This window comes from Ornithorhynchus anatinus, chromosome 7 (genome assembly GCF_004115215.2).
Source record: "Ornithorhynchus anatinus isolate Pmale09 chromosome 7, mOrnAna1.pri.v4, whole genome shotgun sequence".
In the NCBI taxonomy this organism is placed as follows: domain Eukaryota; kingdom Metazoa; phylum Chordata; class Mammalia; order Monotremata; family Ornithorhynchidae; genus Ornithorhynchus; species Ornithorhynchus anatinus.
The window spans coordinates 42,212,190-42,238,093 of NC_041734.1; the positions used below are offsets into that span (position 1 = coordinate 42,212,190).

At 48.5% G+C, this 25,904-nt stretch overlaps 1 protein-coding gene across 24 annotated transcripts in view; it reads right to left on the reverse strand.

The window, feature by feature from the left end:
• Positions 1–14,666: 14,666 nt before the first annotated feature.
• The window catches only part of KIF1A (kinesin family member 1A), a 158,995-nt gene continuing 147,757 nt past the window's right edge, over positions 14,667–25,904 (reverse strand). For all 24 annotated transcript variants that reach the window (XM_007669296.3, XM_007669283.3, XM_016228024.3 and 21 more), the window contains 5 exons: positions 25,718–25,842; positions 24,366–24,518; positions 22,580–22,772; positions 21,387–21,505; positions 14,667–19,403 (listed from right to left, as the gene is read on the reverse strand). In XM_007669296.3, coding sequence (XP_007667486.1) covers positions 19,361–19,403; positions 21,387–21,505; positions 22,580–22,772; positions 24,366–24,518; positions 25,718–25,842 — 633 coding nt within the window. In that variant the 3' untranslated portion in view covers positions 14,667–19,360. The remainder of the gene's footprint in view (positions 19,404–21,386; positions 21,506–22,579; positions 22,773–24,365; positions 24,519–25,717; positions 25,843–25,904) is intronic.

Genomic DNA, 25,904 nt, shown 5'->3' on the forward strand with positions numbered 1-25,904 from the left:
GCGCCGCCCCTTGGCGCCCTGGCCGCCGGAGGGCGGAAGTGGGGGGGGGGAGGAGAGAGCGCACGCGCGCGACGGCCGGAAGTGGGGCCGCGCGCAGGCGCCGCCTGGCCCAGACCCGGAAGTGGGGCCCGGCCGGGGAGGGAGGGGCGAGGCCTCGCGCCGCCCGCTCCTAACAGTGCTATTCATTCATTCATTCATTCATTCATTCATTCATTCATTCATTCATTCATTCATTCATTCACTCACTCACTCACTCACTCATTCATTCATTCACTCACTCATTCATTCATTCATTCCTCTTTATTGAGCGCCTATTGGTGCAGAGCACTGGACTAAGCACTGTGAAAGCCCAACTGGGCACCAGAGAGAGACCAGTCCTGCCCCACCACGAGCTAATAATAATAATAATAATAATGTTGGTATCTGTTAAGCGCTTCCTATGTGCCGAGCACTGTTCTAAGCGCTGGGGGAGACACAGGGGAATCAGGTTGTCCCACGTGGGGCTCACGGTCTTCATCCCCATTTGACAGATGAGGTCACTGAGGCCCAGAGAGGTGGGAAGTGACCTGCCCAAAGTCACCCAGCTGGCAAGCGGCCGAGGTGGGATTCGAACCCATGACTTCTGACTCCCAAGCCCGGGCTCTCTCCGCTGAGCCGCGCTGCTTCCATCTGCCCCCAGTCCCCACTCATTCCTTCATTCAATGGCTGTGTGACTGTGGGCAAGTCACTTCACTTCTCTGTGCCTCAGTTCCCTCATCTGTAAAATAGGGATTAAAAGTGTGTGAGCCCCACGTGGGACAACCTGATGACCCTGTATCTCCCCCAGCGCTTAGAACAGTGCTCGGCACATAGTAAGCGCTTGACGAATACCAACATTATTATTATTACTATTTATTGAGCGCCTACCGTGTGCAGAGCACTGGACTAAGCGCTGTGAAAGCCCAATTGGGCACCAGAGAGAGACCAGGCCTGCCCCACCACGAGCTCGCCGTCTGCCCCCAGTCCCCATTAATTCCTTCATTCAATACTACGTGGCTCAGTGGAAAGAGCCCAGGCTTTGGAGTCACAGGTCATGGGTTCGAATCCCGGCTCTGCCCCTCGTCAGCTGTGTGACCGTGGGCAAGTCACTTCACTTCTCTGGGCCTCAGTTCCCTCATCTGGAAAATGGGGATGAAGACTTTGAGCCCCACGTGGGGCAACCTGATTCCCCTGTGTCTACCCCAGCGCTTAAAAAAGTGCTCTGCACATAATAAGCGCTTAACAAATACCAATATTATTATTATTATTATGTGCCAAGCACTCTTCTAAGCGCTGAGGGAGATACAAGATCATCAGGCAGCCCTGTGTGGGGCTCACAATCCTAATCCCCATTTTAATAATAATGATAATAATAATAATGGTATTTGTTAAGCGCTATGTGCCAAGCACTGTTCTAAGCACTGGAGGAGATACAGGGTCAACAGGCGGTCCCAGGTGGGGCTCCCAGTCCTCATCCCCATTTTAATAATAATAATAATATTGATGAGGGTATTTGTTAAGCATTTACTATGTGCCAAGCACTGTTCGACATACAAGGTGATCGGGTTGTCCCTCGTGGGGTGCACAGTCTTAATCCCCATTTTCCAGATGAGGTCACTGAGGCACAGAGAATTTAAGTAATAATAATAATAATAATAATGTTGGTATTTATTAAGCGCTTACTATGGGCAGAGCACTGTTCTAAGCGCTGGGATATACGGGGTCATCGGGTTGTCCCACGTGGGGCTCACAGTCTTCATCCCCATTTTACAGATGAGGTCACTGAGGGCCAGAGGAGTGAAGTGACCTGCCCAAAGTCACACAGCAGACAAACGGTGGAGCCGGGATTCGAACCCACGACCTCTGACTCCCAAGCCCGGGCTCTTTCCACTGAGCCACTCTTCACTCCAGGTATTCTGGAGACTTAAGTAGAGCAGCCTAGTAAATGGGAGTCAGAAGACCTGGGTTCTAATCCCGCATGTGCCACTTGCATGTTGTGGGACCTTCTTTCTTACTTACCTTCACTTACTTACCTTCACGACGGTCATTTACCTTCTCTGTCCCTCATTCATCCAATCATTTATTGAGCGCTTATCATGCGCAGAGCACTGTACTAAGCGCTTGGAAAGTACACTAGAGCAATAAAGTGGCTTACAATGGGTTTACAGTCCGTCCGTCTCCCCCGATTAGACCGTGAGCCCGTCAGTGGGCAGGGACTGTCTCTATCTGTTGCCGATCTGTCCGTTCCAAGCGCTTAGTACAGTGCTCTGCACATAGTAAGCGCTCAATAAATACTATCGAATGAATGAATGAATGGGGGGGGGGCGGAATCAGACATCAATACAAGTGAACAGGCATCAATATAAATGCCCTCAGTTTCCTCAGCTGTAAAACGGGGATTCGGTCGTATTTACTGAGCGCTTACTCTGCGCAAAGCACCGCGCTAAGAGCTTGGGAAGGTGCGATGTAGCATTAAACTCACATTTCCTGACCGTAACTAGCTCACGATCTAGGGGGAAGACTGACGATAAGAAGAATAAATAAGCAAATGAATTAATTACAGATTAATTACAGATCTGTACGTAAGTGCTGTGGGGCCGGGAGGGGGGGATGATGATTAAAGGGAGCGAGTCACGGTGACGCAGAAGGGAGTGGGAGAAGAGGAAAGGAGGGCTTAGTCGGGGAAGGCCTCTTGGGGGAACCCGGGGCTTGTGTGGGCCAGGTATTATTTTCCACATAATCATCTTGTATAATAATGTTGGTATTTGTTAAGCGCTTACTATGTGCAGAGCACCGTTCTAAGCGCTGGGGGAGATACGGGGTCATCAGGTTGGCCCACGGGAGGCTCACGCTCTTCATCCCCATTTGACAGATGAGGGAACTGAGGCCCAGAGAAGTGAAGTGACTCGCCCACAGTCCCCCAGCTGCCAAGTGGCAGAGCCGGGATTCGAACCCATGACCTCGGCCTCCCAAGCCCGGGCTCTTTCCACTGAGCCACGCTGCTTCTCTACCCTAGCACTTAGTACAGTGCATGGCATGAGGAAGATGCTTTTAAAAGCCCATTATCATTAACTATTGTGAATAATCATTCATTTCCTTCTCTATAATTAATAATTATTTCCTTCTCTTTAATATTTCTTCCTATCTTCAGGACATCCCCTCAAACGGCACATGTCCAGAAGGGAACTCCTCATCTTCCTACCTCAATCCTGAGCTCCGCCTGACTTTCTCATGGCTGTAGCCTGCAGCACCATCTTCCCTGCCTCACGTGACCATACCCTTGGCATTATCCCACACGCCTCTCTCCTCGAATCCACACGTTCGTTCGGCCGCCGCGTCCTTCCGGTTCGGCCTGCGCCACGTGGCTGAAATCCACGCTTCCCTCTCCATCCAAATCGCTATCACGTTGAGCCAAGGACCTGACCTGCCTGGGTCACTCCCTCGGCCTCCTTGCTGACCCCTCCGCCGTCTCCTACCTCTCCCCACTTCGGTCCATATTCCGTTCTGCCGCCCGGATCATTTCCCCACGAAACCGTTCAGTCCGTGTCTCCCCTCCCCTCCGGTAGTTGCCCATCCACTTCTGCATCAAGTAGAAACTCCTTGCCAGTGGCCTTGAAGCAAGGTGACTGATTTCCTCTGATTTCCTGCCTCGACGTAGCCCTCACACTTTGCTCCCCTAATGCCAATCGATTCCCTGTTCCTCAATCTCGCTATCTTGCCACCCACCCCTCGCCCACGTCCTCTCTTTGGCCTGAAACTCTCCCTTCTTATCCGACAGATGATCGCTCTCCTCACCCTCAAATCCTTACTGAAAGCATCCCTCCTCCAAGAGGCCTTCCCCACCTAAGTCCCCCTTTCCTCTTCTACTACCTACCCGCTTACGCGTCGTCGCCTTTGCTCTAGGATCTGCACCCTTTTTTCACCCCCCCTTCATCTCCACAGCACTTACGTCCACTTACGTACGCATCCCGAATTTGTGTCTGTCTCTCCCTCTAGACGGGCTCAACGTGTCTGCTAATTCTGCTATGTTGTACTTTCCCAAGTGCTTACTACAGTGCCCTGCATATAGGAAGTGCTCAATAAATACCGTCGATTAAAGCCTCTCTTGGGAAATGGAGAGACAAGGGTAGTCAAAGCAGTGAATTTAAAATCCTGAACCATCTCTCCTCCTCAGGCAATTATTTGCTCAAGTGTGGAAGACCCGCTTGGGCTCAGATCGGCATTATGGGTCACGTGCGGACATGTAAATCGCCCATATGGGAAGAAGAATCATTCTCACTCATCGGACTATGGCAGCCGCTGTTTCTGGGCCACAGCAGGCATTCAGACACGGCATCCGGCCCCGGAATGGACCGGGGAAAATAAAGGATCTTGATAGAACCATAGGCCGCTGCCCGCTGAGAGGACTTCTGGATTCCACTCAAAGCCCTCCAGTCCGAAAGAAAAGGTCTTTCAAGGAGACCCTATTTATTTTGTTAATGAAATGTACATCGCCTTGATTCTACTTATTTGCTATTGTTTTAATGAGATGTTCATCCCCTCGATTCTATTTATTGCTATTGTTCTTGTCCGTCTCCCCCGATCGGACCGTGGGGACCGTCTCTATCTGTTACCGATTTGTCCATTCCAAGCGCTTAGTCCAGTGCTCTGCACATAGTAAGCGCTCAATAGATACTATTGAAAGAATGAATGAGGGGGAAATCAGTCGGCCAAAGATGTTTGGCCCTCTGGGCCAGCCCTCCTTTCTCCTCAGTTATTTCAGGCAACTCCAGTGCCGAGGAAATGAGACGGTGGCATTCTTCATTTAAATATGGCCCTGGAGCCTCTATTTTGTAATACTGCTTTCTGTTGCCACCTGCCTTCGGCGAGAGGCTGCTGATACGCACCCTCGGGTAGCCCTGATGGGATTAAAGGAATCCAAAAGCTTCATAGTTGGTGTTGCGTGGTTTGTTCCTCCCCCAGATGGTGGAGGAGCAGGTCCTGGCCTTGACGATGTTGTTTCCAACCCCAGGGGAGGTCAGGAATTAGAAACCTCCCTGGAGATCTGTGATACTGTTCATCCTTTCTGCCTAGTAACCCAAAATCAGTACAGTCGCGGATTTATTTCCACCCTCCACACCGGCGTAAATCAAAACCGATCCGTCCCCGCCTTCGGTGATTAAAAGCTCTCAACAGGGTCAGGCTGAGGGTTTGGGATGGAAGCAAGGAGTTTGAGCTGGGGTGGGGATTTCCATCGACAAAGGTTGGAGCTAGGGAAAGGAAAATGATTAGGGTTGGGGGTTAGGGTTGTGGTCTGGGGTAATGTGTGAATAGTGGGAGTCAGAGGTCCAGGGTTCGAATCCCGGCTCTGCCACTTGGCAGCTGTGTGACTGTGGGCAAGTCACTTCACTTCTCTGGGCCTCAGTTACCTCAGCGGGAAAATGGGGATGAAGACTGTGAGCCTCACGAGGGATAACTTGATTACCCTGTATCTCCCCCAGTGCTTAGAACGGTGCTCTGCACATAGTAAAAGCTTAACAGATACCAACATTATTATTATCATTATTACGATACTGAAAACTTACGTCGAGTTCAGATGTTGACACATCCATCCATTTAATGTCACTTTTAGACCCCTCGTCACACTGCCTTGCCCGTTAGCAAAGATTTTAGGGGGTAAGGTCTTGTTTAAATTCCTAATGCTAAAATATTATTTTGAAAGATTTGTCTCAAAAAATGTCATTTGGTCACCAATGAAAGCGGACTCTATATTGCCAGTGAGCCCCCAACCTGAGTGATTTTTTGTAGGAAAAACTGCCCCCTCATACTGCAGGTAGGAAGTTAATTGGAGTTGCAGATCTACTAGAGAAAGAGCCCCTTCAAATTAGAAATAGTGTTGCCTAGTGGATAGAACATGGGCCTGGGTTCTAATCTCAGCTCTGCCACCTGTCTGCTGTGCAACCTTGGGCACGTCGCTCAACTTCTCTGTGGATCAGTTACTTCATCGGCAAAATGGAGAATAAGGCTGGGAGCCCCAGCTGGGACACGGACCGTGTCCAATCTGATTCGCTTAATACAGCGCCTGAAGTGAGTGATGAACGGATATTATAAAAAAAAATTCCAACGTGGTTTTAAAGAACCCGGGAGAACTGCCCTGTGGGGGTTGGGGTTGACCCAGGCAGAAGTGGAAATTCCATGGGGTTGGAGTCACCCAGGAGTCTCATCAATCAATCAATTATATTTACTGAGTGCTTATTAATAATAATAATAATAATGTTGGTATTTGTTAAGCGCTTGCTATGTGCAGAGCACTGTTCTAAGGGCTGGGGGAGACACGGGGGAATCAGGTTGTCCCAGATGGGGCTCACAGTCTTAATCCCCATTTTCCAGATGAGGGAACTGAGGCCCAGAGAAGTGAAGTGACTTGCCCACAGTCACACAGTTGACAAGTGGCAGAGCTGAGATTCGAACTCATGACCTCTGACTCCAAAGCCCGTGCTCTTTCCACTGAGCCACGCTGCTTATTCGGGGCCGAGCGCTGTACTGAACTCTTAAGAGAGTACAACAGTGTTAGACATGGGCTCAAGAGAGTTTTGGAATGGGGGCGGTGGTGAGAGGGGGGCGGGGGGACACTAATGCTAGGGTTCCTGTGGGCTGGGAGAGAGTTTTCTAGGCTGGATTGGACCCTGGTGGGATGGATCTGTCCGACAGTGTTTTGAATATTCATTTATTCATTCAGTCGATCGTACTTATTGAGCGCTTACTATATGCAGAGCTCTGTACTAAGCGCTTGGAATGTACAATTCGCCAACCGATAGAGACAATCCCTGCCCAGTAGCAGAGCTTCTGGAATCCCCATTTTACAGATGAGGTCACTGAGGCCCAGAGAAGTTAAGTGACTCGCCCAAGGTCACACAGCAGACCAGTGGCGGCACCGGGATTAGAATCCACGTCCCCTGACTCCCAAGCCCGGGCTCTTGCCACTAGGCCATGCTGCTTCTCTGATGATCGGGGTGGGATGATTGGGAATCTCAGAAAGTGCCTTCCATTTCTGTTAAGGAAATAGATTCCTTAGCGTAAATGGGAACAAATTTGAGGATCTTTCCAAATTCATCCCCGAAGAGGACCAGGAACCTGGGCATTAGGCTATTTGGGCTAGGTAAATTTGTCGATTATTTCTAGCAATTTCTTCCACAGTACTTTTTTGCCACCTCCCAGTCATTTCTAGTTTATATTATTATCATTATTATTATTCTAATTTTTTGCCTTTCATTCATTCAATCGTATTTATTGAGAGCTTACTGTGTGAAAAGCACGGTACTAAGCGCTTGGGAGACTCTAGACTATGAACACATTTTGGGCAGGGATTGTCCCTCTTAATTGTCGTATCGTACTTTCCCAAGTGCTGGAAGCAGCGAGGCTCAGTGGAAAGAGTCCAGGCTTGGGAGTCAGAGGTCATGGGTTCGAATCCCGCCTCTGCCGCTTGGCAGCTGGGTGACTGTGGGCAAGCCACTTCACTTCTCTGTGCCTCAGTTACCTCATCTGTAAAATGAGGATGAAGACCGTGAGCCTCACGTGGGACAACCTGATTATCTTGTATCTCCCCCGGCGCTTAGAACAGTGCTCTGCACATGGTAAGCGCTTAACAGATACCAACGTTACTATTATTATTTTGTCTTAGGTATGTGAACAAATATTCAGACCAGCCTTTGTCTAAGCTCTTTTGGTTCATAACGAGTTCAAGGATAAATACTGTGGTAATCTCCTCCCGGGCGAGTCTCTTTCAGCGCTTCGGATCATACGTCATCAGGGCCGGCACTGCTAATTACTCAGACGCAGGTATCCGCAACCTGACTTAAAAACAGAGAGTCCCTTTGGGAACACGGTGACTTTGAAGCTCTGAAAAAGAGAGATATTATTTTGCTGAATCTACTATCCCTCAAAATCCAGGGGAGAATAATCACTCCAGAAGGATAGGAAACGAAGGCCACCTTTAAAGGGAAATGGTTCCACGAAGTTTTTAGGGATTAGCAAACCGCACCCCAGTGAGAGCGTTAGAGTTGCGGACCGCGACGCGACAACAAATCATTTCAAAACCCACTCGGCAGCTATTGGGCTGAACGCGGGGGATAAGAAAAGCTTCAAGTCCTGAAGAATCCACAGATTCTGACTTAAACCTGAGATTTAGTGAAGAGTTTGCGGTTGTGGTAAAATCTACAGTCACTAGCAATCGTGTTCCTAGAGAATGAACTCCAAATCAGGGGAGGAGGAGGTGGAGAAGAACATCAGACAGGGTTTCTACGTGACGTGCGGTGGGTGAGGGGTAGAGAGTTCAGCCAGCGTGCTCACAGGGGAAAATCAGGGTGAGAAGAAGCAAGGTGATCCCCCGGAAATGTGTCCGTTGCTCAGAAGCAGATTGGCAGGGTAATTAAGCATGTCCTTAACTCTGCTGGAAAGAAATGTTTACGTGTGCACACACACACATGGAGCAGCGTGGATCAGTGGAAAGAGCACGGGCTTTGGAGTCGGAGGTCATGGGTTCGAATCCCGGCTCGGCCACTTGGCAGCCGTGTGACTTTGGGCAAGTCACTTCACTTCTCGGTGCCTCAGTGACCTCATCTGTAAAATGGGGATGAAGACTGGAAGACTGTGAGCCCCACGTGGGACAACCTGATGACCCTGTGTAGTTCGAATCCCAGGTCTGCCACTTGTCAGCTGTGTGACTGTGGGCAAGTCACTTAACTTCTCTGTGCCTCAGTTACCTCATCTGTAAAATGGGGATGAAGACTGGGAGCCCCACGCGGGACAACCTGATTCCCCTGTGTCCACCCCAGCGCTTAGAACAGTGCTCGGCACATAGTAAGCGCTTAACAAATACCAACATTATTATTATTATTACCCCAGCGCTTACAACAGTGCTCGGCACATAGGAAGCGCTTCACAGATACCAACATTATTATTATTATTGTTATTGTTATTATGCAGAGAATGACCTACGGGGAGACCAACGCAATTTCAAAGGTACGATGTGTGCGGGTGTGTGTTTAGGGGTGGGTGGGCAGTACCCTGCTTCCTCTACATTTCGAACAGAGGGGTGGTTGTGACTGTTTTAGACCAGAGGTTGCATCTCTTCTTCAGTTGTTCTGTTGCTTATACACGTACGTCCTATAATGATAATAATGTTGGTATCTGTTAAGCGCTTACTCTGTGCAGAGCGCTGTTCGAAGCGCTCGGGGAGATACAGGGTCATCGGGTTGTCCCTCGTGGGGCTCACGGTCTTCATCCCCATTTTACAGATGAGGGAACTGCGGCACAGAGAAGTGAAGTGACTCGCCCACAGTCACACAGCTGACAAGGGGCAGAGTGGAGCACTTACTATGTGCAGGGCACCGTTCTAAGCGCTGGGGGAGATACAGGGTCATCGGGTTGTCCCTCGTGAGGCTCACAGTCTTCACCCCCATTTTACCGATGAGGTAACTGAGGCACAGAGAGGTTAAGCGGCTCGCCCACAGCCACACGGCTGCCAAGTGGCAGAGCCGGGATTCGAACCCATGACCTCCGGCTCCCGAGCTCAGACTCTTTCCACTGAGCCGCGCTGCTTCTCTGTTATTTCTAGGCCGGGGAAGAGTGGAGGGCACAACTCCCACCTCTGCTTCAGTTGTCTCTTGCTGCTCTTACCCCTCACCGTCCTTCTCCTGGGGAGGCAGAATGGCCTAGTGGCAAGGCCGCAGGCTCGGGAGTCAGACGGACCTGGGTTCGAATCCACTCGCCTGCTCTGAGACCTTGGGCCAGTCATTTCACTTCTCAGTTACCTCCTCGGTAAAATGGAGATTGAGACCGTGAGCCCCATGTGGAACAGGGACTGTGACCGACCTGTTTACCTTCTATCTACCCCAACATTTGCAGAACAGTGCTTGGCACATAGTAAGCACTTAAGTACCATAATTTATTATCATTATTATTATTATTCTCTCCCGCTCCCTCCCAGAAATGCCCATTCTCTAGCCACCTGCCACCCCCGGCGGAATGCCTCCTCGCCGCTCTGGTTGCCGCGGCTCTTGGCCATATTCCGTTTAGGGTCTGTAGCTCTTCAGTTTACGAGGCTTGGTCCCTGCTGGTTTAGAGCAAGGATGAACCTTCCTGTAGAAATTAGGAGCTTCAGGGCCATTCCCCTACCGCACTAATGTAGTAATTCAATTCAATTCAATCCAATCGTATTAACCGAGCGCTTGCTGTGTGCAAAGAACTGTACTAAGCACTTGGGAGAGCACAATATAACGGTAAACAGATAATATAACAGTAGAGATGTGTAAAATGGGGATTAAAACTGTGAGTCCCAGGGCGAGTCCCAACCTGATTACCTCGCATCTACCCCAGAGCTTAGAACACTGCTTAGTAAGTGCTTATCAAACACCAATATAATGATTATTAAAAACCTAACATTTTTTCCTCTCATTTTTCTCTTTCCACTCTTATGTATCAGTATTTTTCGGTTCTCCTCCGTCACGTTTGAAACTCAGAAACAACCATCCACTAGGTAACCGTAGTCCACGTTCATTGCTGTGACTGCTGCAGAAAAGGGGTTTTCAACACAATTTATTGGCATATAGTTACAGCAGCCATCTCAGAACTGCTCCGTTTCTCCTTCTTGTTAGTGAATTATTTTAGAGTTTTGGCCCAGTCATTTTAGGATGTCTGTCCTCCTGTGCTTTTTAGGCTGTAAGCTTCTAGGGGGCCGGGTACTAAATCTGAATCAATGTCCTTGTACCTTTCCCCAAGTGCTCAGTCAGGGCTCTGCACACGGGAAGTGCTTAACGGATGTCAGTCAGTCAAACATATTTAAGAATAATAATAATGGCGGTATTTGTTAAGCGCTTACTATGGGCAAAGCACCGTTCTAAGCGCTGGGGGGATACAGGGTAATCAGGTTGTCCCCCTTGGGACTCACAGTTTTAATCCCCATTTTCCACATGAGGGAACTGAGGCCCAGAGAAGTGAAGTGACTTGCCCAAAGTCACACAGCTGGCAAGCGGCGGAGCCGGGATTCGCACCCATGACCTCTGACTCCCAAGCCCGGGCTCTTTCCACTGAGCCACGTTGCTTCCCTGTTTATTGTTATTCTATTTATTGCAGAGCACTGTACTCAGCGATTGGGAGAGTACAATATAACAAAATAACAGACATATTCCCTGCCCACAGTGAGCTTACAGGCTAGAGGGAAATGTCAGAAATAAACACACAAAAAATGACTTTTTAACTGGAATCCTCATTTTGGTCCCCGCCTCCCTTCCCGGCACCGGTGGCTAGAGGGGCCCTGCTGATGGACCGGAGAGTGGTACGGGGGAGAGTACTTTGCGCATTTCTGGGTTACCCCTGCCCCCCTCACCGTTTTCTTCAAAATCCCTCCTTCTCCATCCCTTGCCTATCATCTTTCTGTCTGTTTTTTCCTCCCTCTTTCCCCTTCTGTCTCTTCCTCTCACTTACTGCCCCGTGACTTTTTCCTTCTCTGATTTCCATTTTCTTTCCCGTTGTCTTTTCCACTCTGACTCCCAGATCAAAACCAGTGTCCTTTCCTGTAATTTCCTTAGGGCAAATTGATCGATCGATTGCCCACGCGACTTATGATTTGTTTCCTTTAGCTAAGGGCAGATGATTCATCGCGTAGCACATTCGATTCCCTTTCATCAAAAAGACGAAAAGCATGAGAACCATTATGAAAAGCATTATGAGAAGCAGCGTGGCTCAGTGGAAAGAGGCCGGGCCTGGGAGACAGAGGTGGTGGGTTCTAATCCCGGCTCCGCCGCTTGTCAGCTGTGTGACCTGGGGCAAGTCACTTAATAATGTTGGTATTTGTTAAGCGCTTACTATGTGCCGAGCACTGTTCTAAGCACTGGGGTAGACACAGGGGGATCAGCTTGTCCCACGTGGGGCTCACAGTCTTAATCCCCATTTTCCAGATGAGGGAACTGAGGCACAGAGAAGTTAAGTGACTTGCCCACAGTCACACAGCTGACAGGTGGCAGAACCGGGATTCGAACCCATGACCTCTGACTCCAAAGCCCGGGCTCTTTCCACTGAGCCACGCTGCTTCACTTCTCTGTGCCTCTATTTCCTCATCTGTCAAATGGGGGTGAAGACTGTGAGCCCTAGGTGGGACAACCTGATTACCTGGTATCTACCCCAGCGCTTAGAACAGTGCCCGGTAAGTGCTTAACAAATACCGACATTATTATTATTAAAAACCTAACATTTTTTTTCCTCCCATTTTTCTCTTTCCACTCTTGTTATGGATGAGTATATTTTGGTTCTCCTCAGTCACGTCTGAAAATCAGAAACAACCATCCACTAGGTAACTGTAGTCCACGTTCATTGCTGTGACTGCTGCAAAAAAAGGTTTTAAATGCAATTTATCGGCATATAGTTATTGATATGATTAAATTTATTCTTAAAAACACCAATCGATCTTATTTATCGAGCGCTTACTATGTGCAGAGCTCTGAACTAAGGGTTTGGGAGAATACTATATAACAGTATGAAAGACACAATCCCTGCTCGGGGCTACTTTGCTGGACAATCTCTTCTGTAACTGAATTACAGGTTGCAAGTTCAGCTTAGGCCACCTTTACAACTGTAATATTAATAATAACGGTACTTGGTAAGCGCTTATTTTGTCCCGGGCACTGTACTGAGCGCCGGGTGGATACAAGCAAATTGGGTTGGACGCAGTCCCTGTCCCGCAATGTTAATGAGCAAGGTGACCGAGAGCATCCCGCCCCAGGTGGGGCTATAATGGATTCACAGGGTGTTTTTGACCGGCAGGACTAAAGACCCGAGGCAAGGCCGATTAAGTCCCGTTTCCGGTTGAGCTGGCGGGAGAGAGCCACGGTGGTCGAGCTGGCTTTTCCAGGTTGGAAAATTAGTTTCCGGAATAATGAGAAAAAGAGCTCCTGGCCACGGTGCAAATGCTTGTCCTGGAGGGTTCACTTTGAATGCTGGCAGAACGCCGGGTCGTGGTCGTTGTCGCTGCTGCCAGCGTGCTTTCTGTTGCCTCCTGGGGCCGTGTCAGTCGACAGACAATTACTTTCCCCCACCTCAAAGCCGTATCGAAGCCACGTCTCCTCCAAGAGGCCTTCTCAGATTAAGCCCCTCCTTTCCTCTCCCTTCTGCATCACCGTGACTTGCTCCCTCTGTTCTCCCCCTCCCCCCGCCGGTCCCACAGCACTTATGTACATATCCGTCATTTATCTACTCATATCACTGTCTCCCCCCTTCTAGACTGTAAACTCGTTGTGGGCAGGGAATGTGTCCGCTTATTGTTGTATCGTAACGATAATGTTGGTATTTGTTAAGCGCTTACTAGGTGCCGAGCACTGGTCTAAGCGCTGGGGGAGATACAGGGTCATCGGGTTGTCCCACGTGGGGCTCACACCCTTTTAATCCCCATTTTACAGATGAGGGAACTGAGGCCCAGAGAAGTGAAGCGACTCGCCCACAGTCACACAGCTGACGAGTGGCAGAGCCGGGAGTCGAACTCATGACCTCTGACTCCGAAGCCCGGGCTCTTTCCACTGAGCCACGTACTCTCCCGAGTGTTTAGAACAGGGATCTACGCTCAGTAAACGCTCAGTAAATATGCTTGAATGGGACGGGGCAGGTGGTGGTGGAGGTTGTTGGGGATGGAAGCAGTAAGAACGCCTGTTGGCAGTTGTTAAGCGCTTACTATGTGCAGAGCACTGTTCTAAGCGCTGGGGGAGACACAGGGGAATCAGGTTGTCCCAAGTGGGGCTCACAGTCTTCATGCCCATTTTACAGATGCGGTAACTGAGGCCCAGGGAAGTGAAGTGACTTGCCCACAGTCACACAGCTGACAGGTGGCAGAGCTGGGATTCGAACTCACGACCCCTGACTCCAAAGCCCGGGCTCTTTCCACTGAGCCACGCTGCCTGTTGTCCCCAGCTGAGAGTAGCAGGCCTTGACTTAACAAATACCGACATTATTATTATTATTAAAAACCTAACTTTTTTTCCTCCCATTTTTCTCTTTCCACTCTTGTTATGGATCAGTATTTAGATGATGGGGGTGGCAATATCCTCCCCTCCCCACCCACCCAACCAGCCCCCCGGGGCTATAAGCGAGGGAGTACTTTGCGTGTCTTTGTGTTACCTCTCCCGCCCCCCCACCCCATCATTTTCTTCAAAGTCCCTACTTCTCCATCCCTTCCCCTCGTCATCTTTCTGTCTCTTCCTCCCTCTTCCCTCCCCGTGACCTTTTCCCCTCCCTGCTTTCCGTTTTCTTTCCCTCTGTCTCTTCCTCTATAATCCCCGGCTCTCTTTCTGCGTCACCTGCCTTTTCAGCTCCACTCCCTCTCGGCCTTGCTTCCATCCCAGGCTAAGCTTCCCCAGAGCTGGTCATTTTATGAACGGGATGCTCTCCGCGGCAGCGAGAGAGGAATTCGCCCCCGGAATCCATTCGCCGTGAAATACGGCCCGATATTAGGTTTCTGTAAACCAAATCCAAAGGAGAAAATTCCAGAGCTGGTCATTTTATGAACGGGATGCTCTCCGCGGCAGCGAGAGAGGAATTCGCCCCCGGAATCCATTCGCCGTGAAATACGGCCCGATATTAGGTTTCTGTAAACCAAACCCAAAGGAGAAAATTAAGCCAATATCTACGTGTCGGGTATTTGCATAAATGCCACATTTATTTCTTAATTGAACAATGCCTTAAGTGTACACAAACAGTTTAAGACCCTAAATTCCAACACTCATAATTTAAGACATCAAGAAAACTAGACTCGTTACTTTAGTATCGTTGTTATTATACAGTGGTAAAGGGTGTACCCCACAGCAATCACATATATACAAAGCAAGAGAAATGGTCTCCCAGCACTTGGGGGATGGCATCACAGGAAGAACTGATGTCGACAAAGTAGTAAATGGAAGCACAGGCGAAAGAAAATCCCAAATTAACCACACCTTTTTTTTTTTTTCATTTTACAGAAAAGGCAAGTCACACCTCCAGACTAACGGAGAATTCCTTCACGCAGCTCACTCAACAGGACAGAGACTGAGCAATATTAGTAGATCTCATTAGATGGACATGCGAAAGATGGATTTGAGGCCGTTCTTCACAACATAGCATCAGCTCCGGGAGTGCTCCCCGCATCTCTGTCAGATGCTCTCAGGTGCTTGATGATCACTCGGAAAAGCCTTCTCCCTTAATAGCTCAAGCGGTGATATGGGTAGATATTTCTAACCTGGGATGAATTTTGCGACCTCACCCTCCTTTTAGCAATCACGGCTTGTTCTGTAGCCATGGTGAAATTTGATTCAATCATTTTTATCCCACCGGCCGTAGTGTTTCCAAATTCTAGTAAGCCTGCAACATTGCTGATTATTCCCTAGGGCGGGTGGCTCTATCCCATTTCTCTTTCTGGCTTCATAGGAGAGGATTTCAGTTTCACCCATCGGACGCTAGAGAGCTTCCTCCGTTATGATCGATTTGGGTTCCTTCTCCTTAATACTGGAACCGTAGCTTGGTCTCTGACCGGCTTCCGTGTCTTGTACTCCATCAAAATGAATAAAAGCCTGTGGCCGGGGGCTCTTTAAAGATCAAGGACTCTTTCCCTCTTCATTCCCCTCTTCACACTGACAGAAAAATGCCAGCGATTGTTGAATTTTCTTATCAGTTAGTCTGAGGGCTGATATGAGTGGCGATTACATGATGTTCAGGCTCTGGCACTGACTGTTCCGCAAAGGCGTCTCGAAACCGAGAAAGGGAGTACAAGGGGAGCGTAGAGGCAGGCTAGTCTAAATCGCTAGTTTAATCTAAGGTTCACTGAACATTTTGGGGCTTGAAATCTTCAATTGGCGATATACTTGAAGGCTGTGGAGATTCGGCAGGAATCTAGCACAGATTCCAGGGAGTCTTTCTCTTCCACTAGCTCTTCCCTCAGCCAGGCATCAGCGTGCTCTGCAGGTTGGTCGGCCTCAGGCACTCGTAGCCTTTGGCTGACTGGGAAGGCTCAGGAAGTTCTTCAAGAGACCATGTACTTCAGGATGGCTGACCTAAGGCACGGCCCGGATCCACTTGTCTCTCCTCTCGCTCCCTTCATCTTATTTGAAAAGGGGAATTTCTCTAGGCTCGCAAAAAGTATGGGGCAAAACAAAATTTCCTGATTTTTCAAGACAAGAATTTCAAGGTATTTCAAGATAAGGGCATTTGCATTTCCACAGAAAATATGTCACGCTTCTGAACGTGACACAAAATGGCAGCGGCAGGAGGGTATTTGAATCTAATGACATGTTTCCTGAAATGCTGGGCGATTCCCTAAAACCTCATTGGAAGCGGTGTTCTCCTTACAAATGGCGAAATAAATACTCAAAAAGCCTTTATCAAATGCATAAAGCCAAAGCCTCTATTGCCAGTGGTTACCTTAAATTAGATTTTTGCCAGTTGACATTTGCTTCTGTTAGTTAAGGCTTAGCAGAGAACGCGCTTAGATTTTCTACCCTGAACCCTAATAGGGGGAGATGGAACTGAGTCACCCGAGACCTAGAATATACCGAGAGCTCATTTTAACGTACGTAATTCAAAAGCCCGCCGAGCGATCCTTTCTCCTTACCAAAACAGGCAACTTTAAACCATTCTCAACTTGTTTTGTGTCTGCATATCTGGTATCGACTATATGCCACCTTATCTCTCGGGGAACTCAGAAACCTGCCCTAAAAAGAGGCCTGGGATTAGAAGGAATCGGCTTGTGGACCGTGGAGCTTCTCCGGCCCGAAGGATAAAATGAAATCCCCTTGGAAAAGGAGCCGACGCCCTGGAGTAAGCACTATTCCAAAGCTAATGTCAAGGCCAAATGAAAAAGGAAGAAGAGGAAACAAGGAAATCAGCCTTGATGAAGTGGAGGTGCCTGACGACCACACCATCCCTCCCAACCAAGGCCACTCCGCGGTCAGAGGAGAGGCCGAGCTTGGGAGAGATTCCCGGGGGGATGTCCGCAAATACAAATTTCTCTGACAACGCGGCGACAAAATGCGGGAACGGGTGCCAGATGGAGGGGATTCAGTGAGGAAGGAGCCAGGCATCTCGGGATGTTCTTAACTGCCTATTGAAATCTCTGGAGATTCTTAGTTTCCTACATGTGATTCATGGACTCTCTCTCCCCAGCAAAAGAAAAAGAAAAGAAGTGCCTAGACCATCTCCGCTTGGATTCACACACGCACACACGATACTCACCACACTCAACAGAGAGAATGAAAAGTGCTAAAGCGAACCAAGGCAGAGCCGTGCTGTGCAAATTAAGGATAGCTGTGACCCCATGATATCAAAGTGCAGACCTAGAGTGGGCGCACTCTCCCCAAAGCTGTGGGATATGCATGGAGATGTCTCTCTCTGGAGGTTCTGCTGCACTGAAAAGGCTGGAACCGAGGGGTCCAGTCCGGGAAACTGTACAGGGGAAGGTTGCAACCGAAGGTAACAAAAAAAAAAACCCCATAAAAGTCATCAGTAGTCCAACAGACCCTCAGTATGGGAGAGCAAGGGATGGTAAAGACACTGTCCTATTGTAGTGACTGTAGAATCCTGCTTCCTCTCCCTGCCCGACCAAACTCTCCCAACAGCATAAAGTGGCAAGAGGTAAAACACAGGACTACATGGGGAGGAGGAAGTTCATATTTTACTGGCAAGAAGAAGGGACTAGAAGACAGCAATCTTATATAAAAAAGTAAAAATCGATCTTAGGTTAATAGAATTCCTCCCTCTTGCTCTCGAAATGTCGGCCGATCTCTCAATCATTCGCTCAATTCATCCAAGCCGTTTTTTCCTCGTGACTGGGAAAGCCAGAGTTTGGTTAGAATAGGACAGTGGAATTGAGGTTGAGACCTTTTTTTGTTTTAACGACCGCTGTTCTACACTCACAAGCGTAGGAAAGAGAGTGATTTTCAGGTTAAATTTAAACAAATCAACCCACCTCTCTATAATTTTCTCTTAAACATGTTGCCCCAAGCTAATGTCGCCTTTCCGGGAGCCACCTTGCTTTTCTTTTTGGCCACTGAGTGGCACAGAATAGATTTCAATTGGCTGAATAGATTGGCTTGTTTTGTTGCAACACAATATTTCTCTCAAGGTGGCCGCTGGTTGGTTGTTACCAGGAAGGATCCCTACTCGCCATCCTCTACCACGTAACAATCCTACAGGTACAGGATAGAGTGCCAAAAAGATGGTGGCTTAGATGGAGTGGCTCCTTATTTGTGCACGGTGGAGGGACTAAAGTCGAGGGCACCCTGGCTGTTTTCTTCTTAAAATCCAGTCAGGATTGTTTTAATTTTTGGCCTGCAGACAGATTGTACCATTCTGCAAATCCCTTCCCATCTTTTCATTCATTCCTCATTTTTCCTCCTGGACACTGGCAGGAGATTTGTAAGCAATTCATCCTGTCTCGGGATCCGTAAGCATGATGCTTCTCAATTTGGTGTGGGTTAAATTCTGGGGTTACAATTTTGTGGGAGAGGAAAATGTTCCAGAATACTTGGTCACGGCAGCCTCCACACTGTGTTCTCATAGTGAGTGTCCACAACTGAATGAACGCGCTCAACAAACCTCTGAGGTTCACTTGGTGTTTTTAGTAACAGGGCTTTGGAGAAAAGAGAACAACGTTGTTCTCTTTTTTGAGTATTTGATATGTCTCTGATAACTCTTCCCCCCCACCTCAACCTTTCCTTCAACACTCTCTCTTCCCCCAAGGGATGCTTTGGAGGCACATGTGAGAAGGCTCAAAAACTAGATTAATCGGAACCTAAAGAACGGACTGGGTAAAGACATTAGAAAGAAATAGCGTGTAGATAGGATAATTACAATACATCTACTTTCGGGGGAGATTTTCAACTTCGGTAACTGATGAAATATTCATAATGAACCCATCGACCTTTTTTTAAATTTGATTGGCAGCAATTCCTCAAGACTTGTAACCTCCGACCCGTCGGACATTTTCCACCTCACGTTACTGAGGACTCGTCTAGGAAAACGAAACGAAACAACAACAACGGCTTCTGCGAATGAGCATTACAAGTCATGTGACGGTAAGGTCGCCCGCCGAGGAGACGGGCAGAAGACCACATGCACGCGAAAACATGGCTGCGCCGGTCACGGATTTGCGGCTACCACAGAGATGAGTTTTCCCGGGTGAAAGTGGGAATCGTGAGCTGTCGGATGGAGGGACAGGCTGTCGGGCCAGTTGACGACGTGGCAGGTCTGAAGTTAAGAGGGCCGGGGTGGGGAGCGAAGGACTCTTATATAGAAGAACGAGGGGCCTGGATCTTCTTGGCGGATCGACGAGGTGGCGGTAAATGGTTTTAGTTTAGATTCTCATCTGGGCTGTTCTTCTTCTGGAAAGCTTAGATCTGTCAAAGAGAGAAAGGAGTCAGAGGCCTGAGAGAGCAGGACCTACTGCTCCGACGTACAGAACACCCTTAGGAATGCACGAATCATCAGGGGAGTAAGAGCGCGTCAAATTCCGCTGCCGCGTGTTTTACTAGATGTTTCGGATGGCACGTCGGTCAGTCAGTCGATCGTACTCGTTGAGCGCTTGCCGTGTGCCGAGCGCTGAACTGAGAGATCGGGTAAGTACAGTACAGCTTAGGGTCTAGAGGGGGAGACAAACGTTACTGTAAATAAATTACAGATGTTTACGTGAGCGCTGTGGGGCTGGTGGGGGAATGTGACCGTGAAGTTCACTGGGAGCAGGGAATACGTTTACTGTTACAGTGTACTCTCCCAAGAGTTTAGTACAGAGCTTTGCGCACAGTAAGTGTTCAAGAAATACAATCGAATGAATGGATGGATGAGTTAGAGAACATACCGACAACGTGCATCTGTCTGACCACAGTAGAGCACGGAGTCAGGAGAAGTGGACGTGTACACGAATGCAGCACCCAAGGTGAGCAGAATGATGCGAGTTTTTCTTCCACTGGTATTCGGCAAGGAAATGTCCCCTCACTCCCCAACACCCACAGGCAGACATTATAGGAGAGTTATTTTTGTTTCTTTGTTTTGGGTTTTTTCGTTTGTTTGTGCTTGTGTGTATTAGATCTACAGTTTTACCCTTCACTTTTCATTCATTCATTCATTCAATAGTATTTATTGAGCGCTTACTATGTGCAGAGCACTGTACTAAGCACTTGTTCATTCCAGATAGAGACAGTCCCTGCCCTTTGACGGGCTTACAGTCTAATTGGGGGAGACAGGCAGACAAGAACAATGGCAATAAATAGAGTCAAGGGGAAGAACATCTCGTAAAAACAATGGCAACTAAATAGAATCGAGGCGACGTACGTTTCATTAACAAAATAAATAGGGTAATGAAAATATATACAGTTGAGCGGACGAGTACGGTGCCGAGGGGATGGGAAGGGAGAGGGGGAGGAGCGGAGAGAGATGGGGGGAAAAGAGGGTTTAGCTGCGGAGAGGTGAAGGGGGGCGGTAGAGGGAGTAGAGGGAGAAGGGGAGCTCAGTCCGGGAAGGCCTCTCGGAGGAGGTGAGTTTTAAGTAGGGTTTTGAAGAGGGGAAGAGAATCAGTTTGGCGGAGGTGAGGAGGGAGGGCGTTCCGGGACCGCGGGAGGACGCGGCCCGGGGGTCGACGGCGGGACGGGCGAGACCGAGGGACGGCGAGGAGGTGGGCGGCGGAGGAGCGGAGCGTGCGGGGTGGGCGGTAGAAAGAGAGAAGGGAGGAGAGGTAGGAAGGGGCGAGGTGACGGAGAGCCTCGAAGCCTAGAGTGAGGAGTTTCTGTTCGGAGCGGAGGTCGATAGGCAACCACTGGAGGTGTTTAAGAAGGGGAGCGACAGGCCCAGAGCGTTTCTGCGGGAAGATGAGCCGGGCAGCGGAGTGAAGAATAGACCGGAGCGGGGCGAGAGAGGAGGAAGGGAGGTCAGAGAGAAGGCTGACACGGTAGTCTAGCCGGGATATAACAAGATATTACAAAGTATCCCGTTTAACATGGGCTTGGTCCAAAAAGAAGAACCGAAATGAACGAAGTCTGGGGAAGCAACCTCGGGTTAATGTTTTATTTTAATTGACTTGTAAGCATGGCTTCTGAGGGATATTCGAAGCATACCCCAAGCTTCGAGAGGTATCATTTGCTTTTTAAATTGACAGCTGGTATTTTGGCTGGACGGATGGAGATTCGTCACGGTCTGAGAGGAATAATCGCTACTCTTTCCTTTCCTCTAAATCCTTCATATCCCTCCAAAATGAAAGCATCCCCAGACAGCAGGCCTGTACCCAAGGTGTCTGTCGATCGGGCTTTTGTCAATCCGATCTTAGGGTCCTATCCCAAAACCGCCAGACTCTCAGCCTCAACCCTCAGCGGGTAAACACCTCCAAGTACCTTATCGTTCCAGCCAGGAGAGGATTAAATGCATACAGCCAGTCGTGCATGTCCTTGTCGCTGCTTGCCTGCAGAAGGATTCCACGATGCTCTGTACACACTGCGAATGTGTTGGGAGTCTGGAACGGGAAAATAACAACGTTGAAAAGACTCTGACCACTCCGAGCTCTGGGCCAGGACAACGGGGACAGGGATAAACAAAAGACAAGTTACCTCCTAGGAAAATTTACTGAGTAAGAACAATAAAAGAGGAACAAGTAAAAGCAAAGATAAGAGCTGAAACTACCCATAAATCTGATCGGTAGGCATTTGTGGTAAACCGACGGATACCACGCGAACCGTGGTTAGGCCTTACGTCTCTTGAGCATTTAAGGTCCTAGAGGGTAGTGAGCACATGTAGTAGGGGTTCTTAACAACCCCTGCATTTCAATATTATCAACCTTCCCATGGTCATGAATCGCCCATGTTTAAGGATATGAAATCCTCTAGACTTTAAGCTCTTTCCAGACTGTAAACTCCCCCTCTGAAATGTATGCTCATTCTGAGCAGTGAACGTATCTATGTTATACTGCACTCTCCCAAGCACTTAGTTCAATTCTCTGCGCACAGTAAGTGCTCAATAAATATGATTGATTGGTTGATGGGTGAGCGCAAGACCCTCAGTCATCTCAAACCCCAACAACAGACACAGAGCACATAAGCACTACGCCACGGACCAATCTTTTCGGCAAATGGCAGCGTCACCAAAGCAGAAAATCTGATTCCTAATTTCAGAAACCAGCTTCACTCCTCACACGCGTGTGGAACCATTTCCAAGGAACCGATTTAGCCAGAAAGGTCAGGCGCTCATGATGATTGCCTTTCATCTTGTGTCCATTTCCTCATTCACCACTGTCCCGGAACCAAGACTGCTTTTTGACTTCTCACTGCGCTTCACCGCTTGGCCCTAGGCATGTATGGCCCTTACTCCCATCCCATCTTTGCTCTTTACCCAGTCTGGGGAAGACCTTGGTTTCTGGGCCTAGGAGATATTGCTCCTATCTGATCTTTGATCTGGTCTTCATCTCTGTCAGTCACTCAATCGATCAATGGTATCGATCAAGCATGTACTGCATATAGGATAGCGTGCTAAGCACTTAGGAAGGAATTAATCCCTGACTCTGGCTTTGCCCCAGAGATCTTGGCCCACTTACCTTGAGCATGGCCTGCTGGTCTTCACTGTATTCCACCTGAGCTGACGAGAGGTTGAGGATGGCTCTCTCCACCGAATCCTTGTCGCTGTTATAGATGTACACGTATGGACGCCTCACCACCACGTAACGCTTCACCCAGCCGTTGGTATGGGGTTCCAGGAAGTGCAGGTAGCCCTTCTTGGAAACAATGGGGCTAAGGAGGGGAGGAAGAGAGATCTGTTTACCTCCTGGGTGAGGATTAAAGAAAAACACCCCACAAAGCTATCGAATGGTTGGGGCAATTACAGATCATCATCTAAGTAGTGGCCACCAGCACTTTCTCCTCTTCCTGAAGTGGCAGAGGTGACTTAGGGGCCAGAGTAATAATCATCATCATAATAATAAGGGTATTGGTTAATAATAATTATGGTATTCATTAAGTGCTTACTACGTGCAGAGCACTGTTCTAAGCGCTGGGGGAGACACAGGGTAATCAGGTTGTCCCACGTGGGGCTCACTTTTGTAATCCCCATTTTTACAGATGAGGTAACTGAGGCACAGATAAGTGAAGTGACTTGCCCAAAGTCACACAGCAGGCAAGTGGCGGAGCGGGGATCAGAACCCACGACGTCTGACTCTCAAGCCCGGGCTCTTCCCGCTAAGCCATGCTGCTTCTCCAAGCGCTAACTATGTGTCAAGCACTAAGTGCTTGCGCCGATAAAAACTAGTCAGGTTGGACACAGTCCCGGTTCCACATGGGGCTCACAGTCTTAATCCCCATTTCACAGATGAGGTAACTGAGGTACAGAGAAGTTAAGTGACTTGCTCAAGGTTTGTTTCTCAATCAAAATTTAATTATTAGGACGTTCCTCCCCGGGATGGGAATTTTGTGAGGAAAATCCCCAAGAATGAATTTGAAATTTAGGAACAAACTGCAGAAAATTCCATCTAGGAATTTTCTATCTATCTTCTCCCCTGTAAGTTAGCCTCCATGCTGAGATGAAGAAGGTAGGCAGTAGCTTATCAGCAGTTGAGAAGCAACTCCTTGTCCCATGGAGTTATCGGGTCACTGAACCTCTGAAGGAAGCCAGAAATGCATATTCGAATGGGTCGTAGACCCAGGCTTGGAAACAAATTAGACTGGTCCTCCGGGAAAATGATTCTGGAGAAAAGCGTTAAAATGGAAATATGACTATAGCCTGTTTCCGTACGCCCGCGGGCTACTGATGCTCCGTGGCACTTTTGCAACATCGATAAAAATGGGAGGACTGGTGAGAATAAATTGTGGGCAGATGCATTCTTCGAGTAGTCCTTCCAGGCTGCTGTCAAGAACTCACCTGCTCACAGTCCACCTACCAAATGGTGGGTTTTTTATGGTATTTAAGTGCTTACTATGTGTCAAACGCTGTTCTTTGTGCTGGGGTTGAAACAAGTGAATTGGGTTGGACACAATCTCTGACCCACGTGGGGCTCACAGGATAAGTAGGAGGGAGAACAGGGGAATCGAGGCACAGAGTTAAGTGACATGTCCAATGTCACGCAGGACATTGTTTCTCTCTTCTGCAATGGCTATTCTTCCCTCATTGGATGCTTTTCCCACAACTTCAAAACCCTCCGTTCTGCATCTGGCCAGAGTGATGCCGACGGGATTTTGGCTCAGCAATTTTCTGGCTCTATCTGTCGCCTTCCACACTTCCTAAAGGAACTTTTGTCCGCTTTCCCCCCTAAGGGTCTCCTAATAGGATCCAGCCCACCCCCTCTTGTGTCAAAATTTCCCATTAAATTGAGGTGGAGCCAAGTGCCACACCTGACGCGTATCTCCTGTATATCTGGCACCAGTAAACGCTGGGGCTCCTTCTCCTCTTCGGCCCCGCGTGTAGGAGAAGGGGATTTCTTCTGCTCTCCCTCCAGGACGGGTTCAGGTTCAGGACTAGTTGGTCGGGAACAGAGTTGGGGGGTCCTAGAAGGGAACCGCAAAGATGATTTCTCAACCCTCCAGGATGGTGCTTTCCACTGATTTTATCATCGTTTTGGATCTTCGCTCCAACAAGAGAACACCTTTAAGCCCAACGCTTGATATACTCGCTATCAATATCAGCATTTCCCTCCTTCTGACGAATCTACCGATGAATGAAAAGCATTGCCCTGTTAGAGAACTTTAATTGAACTGATACACGGCTGCAACTGAAAAGATTTAGACGCCCTTCGGTTTGGAGAGACGAAGGCTGAGAAGGCACGGTTGAAATGAGCAGAACTACTGGTCAACACATCCCATTACGGTAAGATCACAAAAGAGGAAACAGTGCCAAGAGCAAGACAGGACAACATTTTTATGTCCTCAAACAGAGATCCCACATTGGCCTTTTTTTGCTACACAGGCTCATAGGGGAACCTCATCATCGGTGGTGTTGGAATATGTCGGGCAAATTATATATAAAAGACAACAAGGTAAGTGAGCACCAATTGAAGCTTGAAGGTGGTAAGTTTAAAAATAAAAGGAAACGCTCCTTTCTCCAGAGGATAGAAAGCAAATTAAATCTGGACCTATGAAAAGTAGTGCAGAGGGATTGAAATAATAATAATAATAATTATAGTATTTAAGCGCTTACTATGTGCCAGGCACTGTTCTAAGCACTGAGGTAGATACAAGGTAATCAGGTTGTCCCACGTGGGGCTCACAGTCTTTATTCCCATTTGCCAGGTGAGGTAACGGAGGCTCAGAGAAGTCAAGTAACTGGCCCAAGGTCACACAGCAGACAAGTGGAAGAGCCGGGATTAGAACCCCTGACCTTCTGACTCCCAGGCCTGTGCTCTATCCACTCTCTCCACTGCTTAACTCATGGGTGCAAGTTCTGAAATGGGTTACTAGAAGGAAAGTTAATGGCAGAAAGGGAAAGGTTAGGCTTGTTAGATGACATCTCTGGCCATGAAGATGAATATCAAGGAAGGCGATTATCACATGTTCTTCTAAGCATCTTATGGTCATTTTCAGAAAGGAATAGCAGGCTGGATGGACCAGTGCTCTGACTCAGAAAGAGCATTTCTTAGGTTTGTGTGGAAAGGCCCCCACACTTCTTTTCAATTTAGGAACCTTTCAGTGTCTGCATTCCGCTTCTAAATGAACGGCACATCGCTTCGTTCACGGCTCCTTCACCTTACCTAAGGACGGGTGTGTTGTACCGCCCTTCGACCAGTGATGGACAGGTCGAGGAGGGGGTAAGAGTAGTTGTCCCCAGAGCTGTCATGGAGGAGTCCCTCATCAAAGTCACTGACATTTCTGACAACTGCAGGAAGGAAAAGAACACATTATTAGATCATCGCCACATCTGGCATTCACAGTCAGTGC